The 13,958-nt window shown below is 40.3% G+C and overlaps 1 protein-coding gene across 2 annotated transcripts in view; it reads right to left on the bottom strand.

Moving 5' to 3' along the window:
• cdh13 (cadherin 13) overlaps nucleotides 1-13,958 on the bottom strand; it is a 298,033-nt gene that overhangs the window by 99,230 nt on the left and 184,845 nt on the right. For both annotated transcript variants that reach the window (XM_022749887.1, XM_022749888.1), the window contains exon 8: nucleotides 8,645-8,823. In XM_022749887.1, the coding sequence (XP_022605608.1) occupies nucleotides 8,645-8,823 (179 nt within the window). The remainder of the gene's footprint in view (nucleotides 1-8,644; nucleotides 8,824-13,958) is intronic.

Here is a 13,958-nt window from a genome sequence, read left to right as displayed (position 1 = left end):
GACATAAATACTGGATGTTTGAAAAGTCATTACAGCACTCTGGGATGCCAAGCAGGTTACTGAATGTACACAGCAGAAAGTCAATGCACTCTTGCAGCCATGAGGGAAGAGATGCCTTCGCTGTCATTCTATTTGATATTTTGCCTTTTTTTTCTTTAACCATGAAAATGTTTTTTCCAAAGAAAAGTAACTGGTCAGATTTGGGGAAATTGTGAATATTCAGAGATATTATTCAGTTGAACTGAGTGTTATAGGGACAGACTGGTAATGAAAAATGATCTCTCCCTCTTACAGACTTGTCCGATTGGTGACAATTAAAATATGAATCAAGACATATCGTGATGTGAAAAGAGAAATTTTAATGACAAACACTCACAAAAAATGCTATTTCTGACTACATGTATAAACATTATCTTAATATGGAATAATTAGTCTCTGATTGACTTGCACTTTTCTCTTTGTTTTACCCCGGTTATCAAATTTGTCCGGCCTTATTCCTCTCCGATGTTCAATCTGCTTAGAGTCTTAATGATCCAATTTTTCACCTTCATCCTTCTTATTTCCATTTTCCCTGGCTCGTCTGCTAAAACCGTACATCTCTTGTCTGCTCCTCTGGTGAATATAATTCTCTACCATGTTGTTTTCTCTGGTCCTGGGCTTTCATTGACTACTGTTGGGGAGACTCAATTAAAGCAATTGGGGTGGAGGTGGGGGTAAGATTCACAACACACACTTTTACCCACAGTGCCCAGGGGACTCAATTTATCTTGAGGAATGCTCAGCCTAAAAAAAACTGTGATTGACACCTCTAACCTTCATTGGGATGTAATCTTCATCTTTAGCACTCAGAGATCTAATTAATTAGGGGGAATCTCATTTCCTCACTAATGCAACTGGACAGAGGCATGATAGAGGAGGGAGAGAAGGCAGGGGGGAGGAGGACGATGCTGAGGAGAGGAAGGATTGAGATGAAGGGGGAATGGAGGGGTGCTGTATTTCATCAATGCCTGTGAACAGTGTCCACCTTGTTCATTTCAGGGAGGAACAAGAGAACGTGAGGTGGTTGGGTTCACACGAACTACACTGTATTGATTACGGCTGCCACAACTCTTTCTACTGGCCATCACATATGGAGACACTGCAGTAACACTTATATAATGGCATCTCTTGGTAATGTACTCAAGTGTTTTACCTTCTTTTCTGGACTTCTTTCCTAGGTTAAAGTCATCATCTATGAGTGAGGAAGTGTTAGCTGATTGTAACTGGTTTTGTCTTCTTACTGCACATCCAACAAAGTGCATGAATTTAACTCCTATAAAAATCATTCACGCTTAACTTGATCAACTCAAATGCAAATAGATTCAAATGTATGGTACAGCCTTAATTAAATCAAACCACCCACACACAGATGAAGCTTGCTGAGTTTCAAGTATTAAATTCATAAATAATACAATAAATTATTATTTAGTCACAATTGTTAAATGTTACAGAAAAGTAATTGAGGTCTGAAACAAGTTTTAAGGGATATTAAGAACTTTTAACTACTTTAGTTCAAGTTTGACTAGTTTAATGTTTGTGGAAAAAACCATAGCAAACATGTCTGGAGAGAGGTGCTCACACATGTTGAGTATTAAAAAACTGAGCGAGTCAAGCACCTTATATGTAAACATGTACTATAATCTACAATCATCTATCCTTTCATACTGTAATCACCTATACAGTCAGAAAAATGCAATATTTATTATTCTGAGCCTTCCAGTCCTCTAGATGATCTCCACTTATAATTAATCTGAATTAAGTTTGGCTGCTGCTGCTGAGAATTATTTCAGATTTTGAGAACACTGGAGACCAACAACATACACACACACACACACACACACACACACACACACACACACACACACACACACACACACACGCTAAATTAAAACAGAAATATAAAAAATCAGTCTCAAAAGAACACTGTGTTAATCAACAGCAAAACTATCAAGTTAGAGAGTGAACAGCCTCTGCCACCCTCCCTTCTTTACATTCACATACAACTTAAAGCAAGATAAAAGTTCATAGCAGCCACTTCATACAGGATGTAACATAGAAGAAGCATTCTGTATTGACTATGTTTGAAGGGTAAAAATACCTATGAATATATTTCACACTACTTGTAGCCTACACTGGCTGCAGTTTATTTATGTAAACTGGCTGGAGTTTACTTATATACTGTAGGTCTTGATTCTCTCAGTTCTCTGAAATAAACATTTCTGTATCTTTAAATTACTTCCACACAACTGTGAAGCTCGTGGCTACAGATATGGTTAAAAAATAAAAAACATTTCACCGGAGGAGAATATGTATCATCTTAGCTTCATTGTTGTTGCCAAGAATGAAAAAAAAAAAAAAAATCACAATGCCGCTGCTAAAAATTGTTCTCCATCCTGCCGCTGTCTCTGCACCGATGAACCTCACCGAAGTCTCACTTCTCCACTGAGCTGCTTCCTGGAGGCTGCATCTCTAAGCAGATATCGAACAGGCACTTCACTCTCTCGCTCTGACCATTTATCCTTCTTGTCAGACCACCTCACAGGCAGTACTGCACCTCTTTTTCACTGACACCAGGTCAGTGTTTCCATCCCTCTTTCCTCCTAATCCACTCCGAGCACCTATACCTGTGTCCATTCTTGCCCGCATGTCTCTCCACCCAGCTCATCTACTCACACCTTTCCAATCTCCAGATCGTAATGGGGGAATGAAAGAGAGTTTATAAACTGAAGTGAACATCAGATCTACTGTAATGAAATCTTATCAATGTGTTCCCTGTGCTATATTATTTGCATATAAATGACATAATATAATAACTCTCTCCGGCCTCTACCAGGGAGGAGTAAATATTTCTCTGTCTGCTTTGTCTCGTTGCTGTGACACGAGAAAGCGAGACGCTAATTGAAGAGAGGAAAGCATCTTTATGTGACGACTGACATTCAATTATGTTTGGGGGATCAGATTAGGTGGTGGCCCCAGAAATGTTTGAAAACAACATTTTGCAGAGCGGCAACTCTGTAGGCAGCCGAGGATGTAATTTGAATGGCTGTTTGAGGCCCGCACTGAATGGCACCGCTCTGAATGGAATCACTATGCTATGACCTGCAAGTAATTGGATGTCCAGAGTGAAGTGTTGACAGAGAAGGGGAGCGAGGCTGACAGAAACAAAAAAGAGACAGACACAGAGGCAGGAAGACAAAGACAGAAAGCAAGCAAATAATGCGATGAACGGGCACAGCGAGGGGGTGAAAAAACAATAAAAGGGGGGAGATAATTACACCAATGAAAGCAGAGAAAATGAATGTAGTTTTCCAGAAGAGTGTAACCTGCCAAAGCTTCAGCTGTCATTCATCACAGCGCACAGGCTTGTAGCTGCTCTGGCCATCGAGCCAAATAAGCCATTAGACAGGATAAGCTTTCTTTTCAGACCAACACTGTCAGAAAGCATAATGCCAAGGTCGCACCAAACATCACTGCATACTATACTGCTGAACAAGGATAGTTGTGTACATTTATCAATCCACTTGTCTTTGTGGATTTGCGCTAGTTAAGCATAACAGAGCAGATAATGGAAAGTAAGTCCTTAAAATGCACAAGATACAACTAAAGATCCTTTGCTGACAGATGATGCGTCTGCCTCAACAAGTCACATAACCTGATCTGTCAACACAGATTATTGTTAATGTATACAATAAAACAGGCTGCACACTATCAGACTGACTCAGACTCAAGAAAAGTGCTTTTGTCACATTGTCGGGCAAATCATTTTCTAATGGTGACATGATTTTTCTAAAAAAAAAAAAAGAAAAAAGAAAAAAAATGTTGTACTGTTGGTTGTTAAGATGTGCTATCTGTCTGACAGAAAAAAAAAGATTTAACAGGCAGTCACAACAGATCTCAACAGATGGAAGGGGTAAAAAAATAAAATAAATAAATAAATAAAAACCTCAAAAATATAAGGAAAAATGCAGTTCTTTCTACATGAATATAAACATCACATTTCCACCATGCACACACACGTATACACACACAGACATCAATTTTATCTCCATGTAATTCACCTTTGTAGAACATGGAGGGGGACGGAGGGGTCGGCCGAGTGCATCGATTGGCTATCCTTACCAGTGACAGTTCCCAGATTGGCCAGAGAGCATTAGAGAGTCAGAAAGTCACACTGCCATTAGCAGTCTGTCCTCTCTGGTTACAGCCTGCCTGCACATGGACACTCCATACTCTAAAATAGATTACAATGATTGGTGTGTGTGTGTGTGTGTGTGTGTGTGTGTGTGTGTGTGTGAGAGAGAGAGAGAGAGAGAGAAAGAGAGAGAGAGAGAGAGAGAGAGAGAGAGAGAGTGTGTGTAGAACAGATAGATGCCTGTGTCTGTGTGCATGTCTAGGAAAAGTGATCACTCTATCATTGTACTTCAAATATATTCTGCATTAAGCTGGAGCCAATAACCTCTGCACTAGCCTCCCATTTTTCTTATTTAGTGTACAGTGTATGTTACGACGTCTCAGAACACCCCATCCTCATCAAGGGAAATTTACCACATCTTTTAATAGGTAGGTAAATCATCACGTCTCAAAAGACATTATACATCTGAATATATGAATGAGAAAACCAGAGAACACATTTTATATGTGTTCATTTGAAGATACATGACTCGTTACATGTTACTGTATAAACTGTGGCTTACTACGAATGAATCCCATGAGTAGATCTGATCACATTCAGAGGAGCCTTGTTATTTTGTAGACTGAAGCGAAATCTACCCCACCCCCTTCCCGGGTTGCCACCCTCCATCTTCCAGCTCTCCTCACTTCTTTTCTGATTCACATCTCCACTCCATCAGTTCACAAGTCTCTGAAAAGGATGTGGCGTAGTCGGGCTGTGACAACGGGAGGTGGTGCATGAAAGCAGAGTTGACTGAGGAAACTGTGGTGAGATTGATAAATCAGCCAGCTAAGATATTTGAATGTTTTCTCTAGTATGCAGGATCAGCAGAAGGATGTCTTCAACCCTAAACACTCACGTTTGCCTTCACATAGGCCAAAGATGTTAGAACATACTTATTAACATTGGTGAGACATTTCAACAACCTTTATGCCCTATTTGTCATTACAAGTCAAATTAATTCCTGGTTCGACCTAATAAGAAACAATAAGTTACAGACTAGAAACCCTTTGCCTCCTATATGCTCTTTTCTGATCCAATTTAGCATTCATCTACATGTGCAAAAAGTTAAATAATTCCATTTCCACTGTGTGCCATAAGTGTTTGCATGTGTTAGCACTCTGCACATCCTAAGCTTAAAAGGAGAACATTTCAGTTGTGTTAAGAAATCAGGTTTAGATGGACATTTTTGTGAAGTACACACATTTCTTCTAACAGCATTCTGATGATTAAGGGCGATTTCCATGTGTATCCAGTCAAAGATATGAACACTCCACCATCCTTTCAGACTTATGAAAATGGCCTCAACCCGGCAGCAATATTAGCTGTCAAAAATTACAGCCTGCCATTGATCCAACAGCGTCGTGTGTCAGAATAATATAAGACAGTGAGGAGAGATGTGTCTAAAGTAAAGGGAGGAGAAAAACACAGAGCGCTGGAATAAATGTGCATATCAAGACAGGATTTTACGCCTCAGAGAAAGCACTAGAGGGAAAATCAAACTGATTTCAATGTGACAAAATTGATTTTCCAATTTTCTCCGGATTGCTTTCTGCCTCCCCCCGGGCAGGTGAGGTGTCTATTCAAATACACTAAGAGCTCCACATGAATTATGTCTGAGGAATTTGAAGAACAGATTGGCAAAGTTTGGCCATCTCTCGCCTTTCCTGTCTTCTTCTCTATGTGATTCTGCTTTGCTTTGGTCTGTAAAACTCTCCCTGTCACATACACACTGCACACATATGCTGGACATGCTTTCCTCAAAAACTTCAAACTTCAAACTACACTCTGGGTGGAATCGATGAGTGTCGTGCAGGGGCTATATTTCTGAGAATGTGCTGAAGAGGCTGAGTTTAAATCTCCGCAGACCTAGAGGAGGACAGTATAAAACTTATGCCTTCTGCACTTCCATCTGGCTCTGCTGTCTGACTGTGCTTTTGAAGAAGTCTGTCTCTTTTCTTTTTACATCGTTGCTGCACTGCGGGTAGAGTACTGCTAAACTCCCTGAGGATGTTTTAATTTTTCCAGAAAAATAAATGATGGAAGTGTGAGGATGAGGTAGATAGATCCTTGTAGATACAACGTAAGGACAATCATACATGGTGCTTCAGGCTTGTACTGCTTTTAGGTATCCATATCTCCAATCATGTCAAAACCAAAGCCAGCTAGTATCGCAGACATGGATTAGTCATTGTTGTTTGGATGTTTAGAAGGAAAAAAAACATGGCATTTGAAATGAAAGAGATTTCATAGACTGTGACACTTCTTGTCACACAGACTCACCGACTGAAATATTAAAGAATACACATCAAGCTGGGGTAGACAGTTGTTGTTTTTTTTTTGGCGTCAATGGGCAAAAATCTTGTAATCACCTTTCAGCTTATTGTAATTCAAGTGGTCTGAAAGCAAACAAGACATCTGCACCTCCTCTTCGCTCTGTTTTCAGACTTTCAGACAAATCTTTTCAGAAAGAGAGCGAGATAGTGTTCCAATTGGCTTTTCCACATACACAGATGTGTGTGTATGTCCCTTCAGATGGACATGGAGAGAACTGGCTGTACTTCTCCTGGACAGGTAACAGGCTGCTAACTTCATTTTCCTGTAATATCTAAATGTGTTGCAGTGGTTGTTTGTGTAGGTATATTTACCATGAAAGCAGGCGATGAGTGGCTATGCTGAACGTTGTTTAGTCTTCTGCAAACTGTAGCCAAAGGCTCACGGCTGTGGTTGTGTTACTTGTGTTGCATGTGCAAATAGAGCACGTGCATAAGCCCATGAGAGGAGAGCTACAGGAGGGCCACTGGATTTTCAAATACTGATGTTTTTGTTTTTCTAGATGTGTGTCTACCCCGGCTTTAAACACCACAGTGCTCTATTCGTTCTGTCATTTGAGGTAAAGGGGGTCACGACATAATAGGGGCAGTCCTAATGATCATTCAAAGAAGACATTTTGATAGGAATATTTTTGTCCCTTGAGCTGTTGTAGAACTCAAATGAGTGGGATAAATTGATGTCCACAAAGGTCTTTGTCACAGCATTGTTACTTCAGCTTCAAAAAGAGGAAATATAGTGGGGAAAAAAAAATTTTTTTAGGGAACATGCACTACATAAAGTCTAGCCTGCATGCATGTAGGTCTCATCAAACTTAAAAATGGCAGGTTAAACAGATAATGGCAAAAATGGTCTCCTCTCTGTGCATCTAAACAGATGAAAATCTGAGCGTGGAATCAGCCCTGTTCAGCTCCCAGAGAAAAATAATGTGTCCAGTCAAACCCAGTGTGGCCGCCACCTAAGCTGCTCATTAAATCAACAGTGTAAGTGAAATGATCAAGCATGACTCCGATGTGATTCTGCTGACATATAGAGACAACTGAGTTTGGGTTTGAGGTCTTTGAGAGTCCGAAGGACTTACTAATAACTAACAGCAGTTTATCACCTACTGAGAATAAAGTGAAAGGCAGAATCTGCTTTTTTAAGAGATTTATAGAGGCCACAAACAGGCTGACAATTTGGCTGTGTGCCTTCTTCAAAGGCATTCAACTGCATATTCGAACACCAGCCTGTGAGCGGTTGTAATAAATCCTGGCTGCAGACAAGAGGAGGACCGCTCTTCATGGAGAGAATCTTTTGAAATTTCCAGGAGGTGATAAGCTTCAGAAGTCTCACTTTTCTGTTACAGAGGAGAAACCACAACAACCTACGTGCATACATCTCTCAAATGTTTCAGTCTCTCAATCACCTCAGAAAACCAGCGCTAACAGTGCTCACTGCATTGATTACATCTCATTTCAATTACGCCGCTATTAAACAGTTTACTGTAGCTCGGGGAGCGGCTCATCAGGGCGGTTAGCTACCATGGTTCCAGCAGTTCCGGATGGGAGGTTTTCAGCCAGGCTTGTTGGACACCACCAGAGCCAGCGGATGAGTGTGTATCACCTCAATTAAACTATGCGCTAAGTGTCTGACAACAGCTAATATTCCTCTTCCACCAGCGAGCCCAATCGATGTTCTGGCATTCGTCACCCTGCTGAAAAAGCAATCATCCCGTTGTCTCGCTCCGGTTAGACGGGGAAATGGAGAGACGCTCATCTGACTTCTGCGCCTGCTCGCTGGAACGCACCACCGCTCATTCTCACAAAGACACACACAAACACGTATAGGTGGCATATAACACACACTCATACTGTATATACACGCTTTATACACACTCACATGTAGAGAAGAGGAGGATGTACAACAAGCTGCATCCCAGAAATGCCAGTGACAAGTGTAAGGCTTGAACATGTCCAAAAAAAAAAAAACTTAGTTTCACTTGAAAAAAGACCATCACTCAGCGCAGAGTGATACACACACCCACACACACACACACACACACACACACACACACACACACACACACACACACACACACACAGGTTGGCAAAGTTTACCCACCTCTCTGTCAAGTAACGTGGGGGAGATGACGGTGACAATGTCGCCTTTTTCTGCATCGATGTAGAACATGTTCGGGGACGGTTTGTCTGGTGACTGCCTGACAATGTTGTAGCGCAACGCGGCATTATCTGTGGCAGGGTCGTCTGCGTCGAATGCCGTCATTCTCATCACTGTGGTTCCTGGAGAAGACAGTGAAGGACAGGGTTGAGTCTGAACTCAGTGACATAGGGAGCAATATGACAGTGTCATGAATAAATCAAAGTTTTTAAAGGAATAAAAGACGAGCATAGAATACAGAGCAGAAGTTGCTTTTCTACCCTTGGGATCAAATTACCAGCAAAAAGTTCAAATTCTAATCACAAATTCCAATTATAGGAATATGTTCAAGCTAACGGTTCATTTTGCACACTCTCTTTATGTCTGTTCAGCCAGCCCATCTCAATGGCATTAGCATGTCATCTACATGATATCTCTTATGTATTGGATACAATATGTATTGTATGTGGTGTTCTAAAATTAGACCACACGTGTCAGCAGATGTCTGAAAAGTGCAATTTCAAACTACTGCTGCCCAGACAGCCACTTAAAAAGTTAGCCTTTCCTATTAATGTGATTTCTAACTCATGTCATCTCTAACAGCAGGATGCATTTTATTTGGTAATGGGAACAAAAATGGAAATCCTGCCCGCTGCACCTGAGCTGAAATAGGAGGCAATCCTTGACACACCCTCAACCCTCAATCTCTGTCTTCTTGTCGCACCGACTGAGAAGGACTCACACGCAAATGCACAGATGTGTGCTTCCAAGGCGTACACACACACACACACACACACACACACACACACACACACACACACGTTAGGTTGAGTTTCTTCTGAGTAGTGTTTTATAAAACTGGATCTCCATCCAGAGCCTCATGTTCTTGCTGTTATTACCTTGCAGTCAGACACTTCTGGTTAAAATATCATCAGCTGAGTACCTCTTCAATTTGTTTAAGTTTTAAGTTTGACTCATTCTCAGAGAGATGTGTGACTGCATTCTGATGAGACAATGTATTTGGGACACAGATGGAAACTTCAGATGAGTGGGGGATGTCTGGCACACTCTAAAATGTAGGACTGACCATTTTGTGGGTGTGGAATATGAAGTGATTTTTTTTTTTTTTTTACTATAAACAGTGGAGAACTATAATCAGTAAATCTTGGTTGCAGAAATACACTATAATTCTAAAATGACACAACTAATCAATGCGGATGATGATGTGATTCTGCTTCTGCTTTCAGTTTTTTTAACAATATGAGAGCTGACAAAAACACCCGCAAAGCATTTATTTTATCAAAACCCTGACTGAGTTACCTCACATAAAGCTGGTCCTTTTCTTCTCTGAAATCATTAAACTGACTGAAGTTTTATCTGTTCTGACAGGAAACCCTGTGTGATTCTTATTTGACCCACATACAAAACATTCTCCTAAGTACCACATACCAGCACTGCATAGCATGGCTCATAACCATCGATCTCTTTTCATGCTTCTTCTTAATACCCGACAGTACTTTGCCACAGTGCATTAGCCTAACGGCTCAAATAAGACACAAAAGGGCTAGAGGAAAATATGCAAAGTCTACATTAAATAACGGTAGCTTAGGAGCAAATGTCTTAAGTCCAGTTGAAGCTAATGAGGGGCAAAGAGATGCAGGTTTTATCCCCTTGCCATTTGCACTTCAAGGTGAACCGTTAATGGTTAAGTAAACCAGTAATCCTTCCTCTGCAGAATAATTACACAGTCCCATCTCCTTCATTACCTATACTCTGTTCCACTTCACACCTCAAAAGCGACACAGTTAGAGATGACTCGGTGAGCACGCGCACAAACACACGTGTACAGACACAGACACAGACACAGACACACACAGTTTTGCACACAGACACACCAACTGGCACCAAATTAGAGAGTTAAAAACGATGACTAAATTGGTTATCTTGAACAGATCTCAGTGAATTATGTTCTCATTTCGCTGGCAAACTGAGGTCTCCTGAACGCGGCACAATCATATTACATGTTTTATCTGATATCAGAGTCAAACTGACCATCTCAGTCCTCACTGTCTTCATCAGATATCGTAATTCCACTCACTCACAAATGACGATTATGTGACCAGTAAACATTTTCAGTCCAGAATACAACAGTCATCAGTATCAATCAGCTTATATGATAAAAATCTAGCTTTCTGTAATGGAACAATGGGGCTGAGTGTAACTCTAACACTAACATCTGTTGTGTTTAATCATAAAATGATATCATGTGAGTGGCCACAGTGAAGACTCATTGCCCTCTCTTATCAGCTTCATCCTCTGGCAGAAGCCAAGACTTAATCAATCTTAACTGCATTGGATGGTTATATGGTGGGACGGACGTGAATGCGCAGGACTGTGCATTCAGAACATTACTTCGCTATCACTGGGATCCATCTGCTGCACTGCCGGATGACACCAGCTCAGACTGGATGAAGAGAGAAGTGATACAATAAAGCTGGAGGCAGCAGACAGAGTCTGTAAACACTGTATGATGCATGCCTATCAACTTACTGGATTATGAGATGTACATATGTGTGACAGTTGGTCAAAAAAAAGAGAGAAAAGAAGTAGAGAGCAGGTCTATGACGTAAAACATCAACAATTCACACATGAAAAGACACAATGATTGACACAGAAAAAGAATTTGTGGATTGATTTCATCACACAGGCTGGTGGGACACGGCGTTGTTGCCTACAGCTAACCCCTATATCTTTCTCAAACACCAAGGGAAATCAGTGGGAGCCAGCAGATCTGTGGGTTCCACCAGGGAATTGACACATGGTGAAAAGTCAAGATGAGGCAAAGATGAAGATGAAGAGCACATAGACAAGATAGAAAAAAGGGTAAATATGATGCTGGTAGGTGTTTGAGTCTACTGTGTGTGCACCCAGACTGTGTGTGTCAGAGTGTATCTGCATGAGTGTTAGTGATTGGAGTTTCCGTTTCAATTATTCACCACATACAATGGAAATTTCAAAACCTCAAATGGGATTTATATTAATCAGACTCAAGCGACTGAAAAAGACCAGGAGCTGACCCGTTCTATTCTCAGGTGGGAATGAGATCAAAGGAAGTTCAAAGATGATTCATCTTATCCCTTACCAATACTGCTGAGATACATGATAATGAATAACAAGTACATATTCATTAGAAGCGGAATGCAGTGAGGAGGTGGTACCAGAGGTAAGCGTACATGAAAATGCTAGAGAGAAAATCACAAGGTGAGGGCCAACCAAAAGTTTAGCAGTAACAAAAATGTTAAAAATTGTGTGTTTGAGATAATACAATTTGTATATATATTATATATATATATATAATAAATATGGGAGGAGGAAGAGGACACTGAGGACTGCAGCATGGTGAAATTGTGTCAGGAATCTAATTTGATTGGTTTGTCCTCAGTAATAGATTGACAATTAAAACACTTCAGTGACAGCAGCAATGAATACTGCAGCACACAAAGGCCCTGAAAACCTATTTTCTCAATTAACTTCTTGTAATGACTGAACGTTTTCTGTCAAAGTTAGAAAGGTTTTGATTATTTATAATGACAGTTTTCTGCATTCGGGTTTTGGAACTTCCTTTCCTCTCTGGTTTGAAGTGGACAAGGTTCTGTTGGAAAATGGTGATGTTTCCTTGTTGTCAGCACTGTCAGTAAACTCGGATCCAACGACAGCCGACCAGTCCAGATGAAGCAGATGAGCTCCATTTTTAAGTGTTAAACTCTTATTACTCTAACTCGTATTATTTTTTTTTCGTTCTTGTTTGTTTGTTTTGGATGTTTTTTTTCCTAAACTTTAACTTTGATTGTTTCTTACTTACTTATGAATTCCAGTTGTTAGAGAAGCGATTCCTGCAATGCAAAAACTTATATTACTTTTCACATAATTTAACCTTACTTTTCCCCTTTGTGGCCTTGTGCTTAAATTTGTATTTCTTTAGCAGCAGACCACCTGCAGATGGGCTCATTTATATCCTTACTGAATACTCTGTAAGATATATAGCATGCAACCAGTGATGAGAATCACAACTTCAGTTTGGATGACTTTAAACTGTCACAAGAAAAAAGGTTGTATAGCGCTGGGGTGTAGTAGCTCATTTCACAAAAATCTGGCTGACTATTTTTCTTTCTAATACTCAGGAAAAGCTGATGAAAACCAAGACCAGTTCTGATGCCAGTGGTTAATACAAACAGGGACAGACTTTTATATAAAAGAAAATGACTAAATAATGTTTGCTTGTCAACAAAAGAGGAAGAAATTAATGCACTTTTCCTCAAGATGTGTTGGTGATGAAACAGCTATTCAAGGCAGGAGTTACAGAAGCAACATGTGCTTCTCTCTGTGGTTTGCATTGTTTGTATAGCTATTTATTCCCACTCAAATGTACAATTTCTGTTTCCTATGCAGCAGCAAATACATGCAGTCATGTCTATTAAGCATAAAGGTAATAATTGTGAAAGTAGTGCTGGTACACGGGCGAAGCAGCTTTGTCTATTTGACTGAATGGTGCATTGTTCTCTGCCTGTCTACACTGTTTGCTTGCCTATTGTTACCACTACACTTTTCCTCCGTGCTTACACGCCGGCCTGTCTGCTTGCGTCTGTGTCTTTTGTGAAACTTGTCATTTCAAAGGGATGATTCTAAAGATCTGATTTTTCTTTTTCTTTAGATCAAATTACTTCATACTTGAAGTTGAAAATGGCTGTTATGAGTCTTCTAAACTGTCTGACTTTTACTTTTCAGACTTTCCAATCTTTTGCTGTGTACATGTTGTAGCAGGGTTGCATCACACTACATGGGGCTAAAGTCACGAGGCCAGTTTCTTATCTGATTTTGATGATTTATTGAAAGTTTGGGAAAAGATACATTTTTTGTGCATCTTGTCTTAATGTTTGTAACTTATGTCTGTCTCTGAATGTATTAGGTCTGCTCTACACCTGTAGCCGGTTCCTTACCTGTATAAACACATATTTAGTAAATTCCTCTAAGCCATTAAACTGATGTGAATGTGTCATCTCTTAAGGCAGTATCAGCACTTTCACCGCCTGTTTGCCAGCTTATTTATTCCATTAGACTTTGCCTGTTTGCCTGCTTACCTGCCTGGTTGCCTATATGCCTGGCACACTGCCCTCCCTCTGCACTATCCTAACATGACAGTACCAAACAAATCTCCAGAGGGTCTTCTGTTGAACAGGCTGACACTCTGTATATTTAGTAAATACTGTGGCTTATTCTC

The sequence above is a fragment of the Seriola dumerili genome, unplaced genomic scaffold (genome assembly GCF_002260705.1).
Source record: "Seriola dumerili isolate Sdu_G_001 unplaced genomic scaffold, Sdu_1.0 BDQW01000147.1, whole genome shotgun sequence".
Classification (NCBI taxonomy): Eukaryota; Metazoa; Chordata; class Actinopteri; order Carangiformes; family Carangidae; genus Seriola; species Seriola dumerili.
Note: the sequence above shows the minus strand (reverse complement) of the source record. Positions and strands in the feature narration are given on the sequence as shown.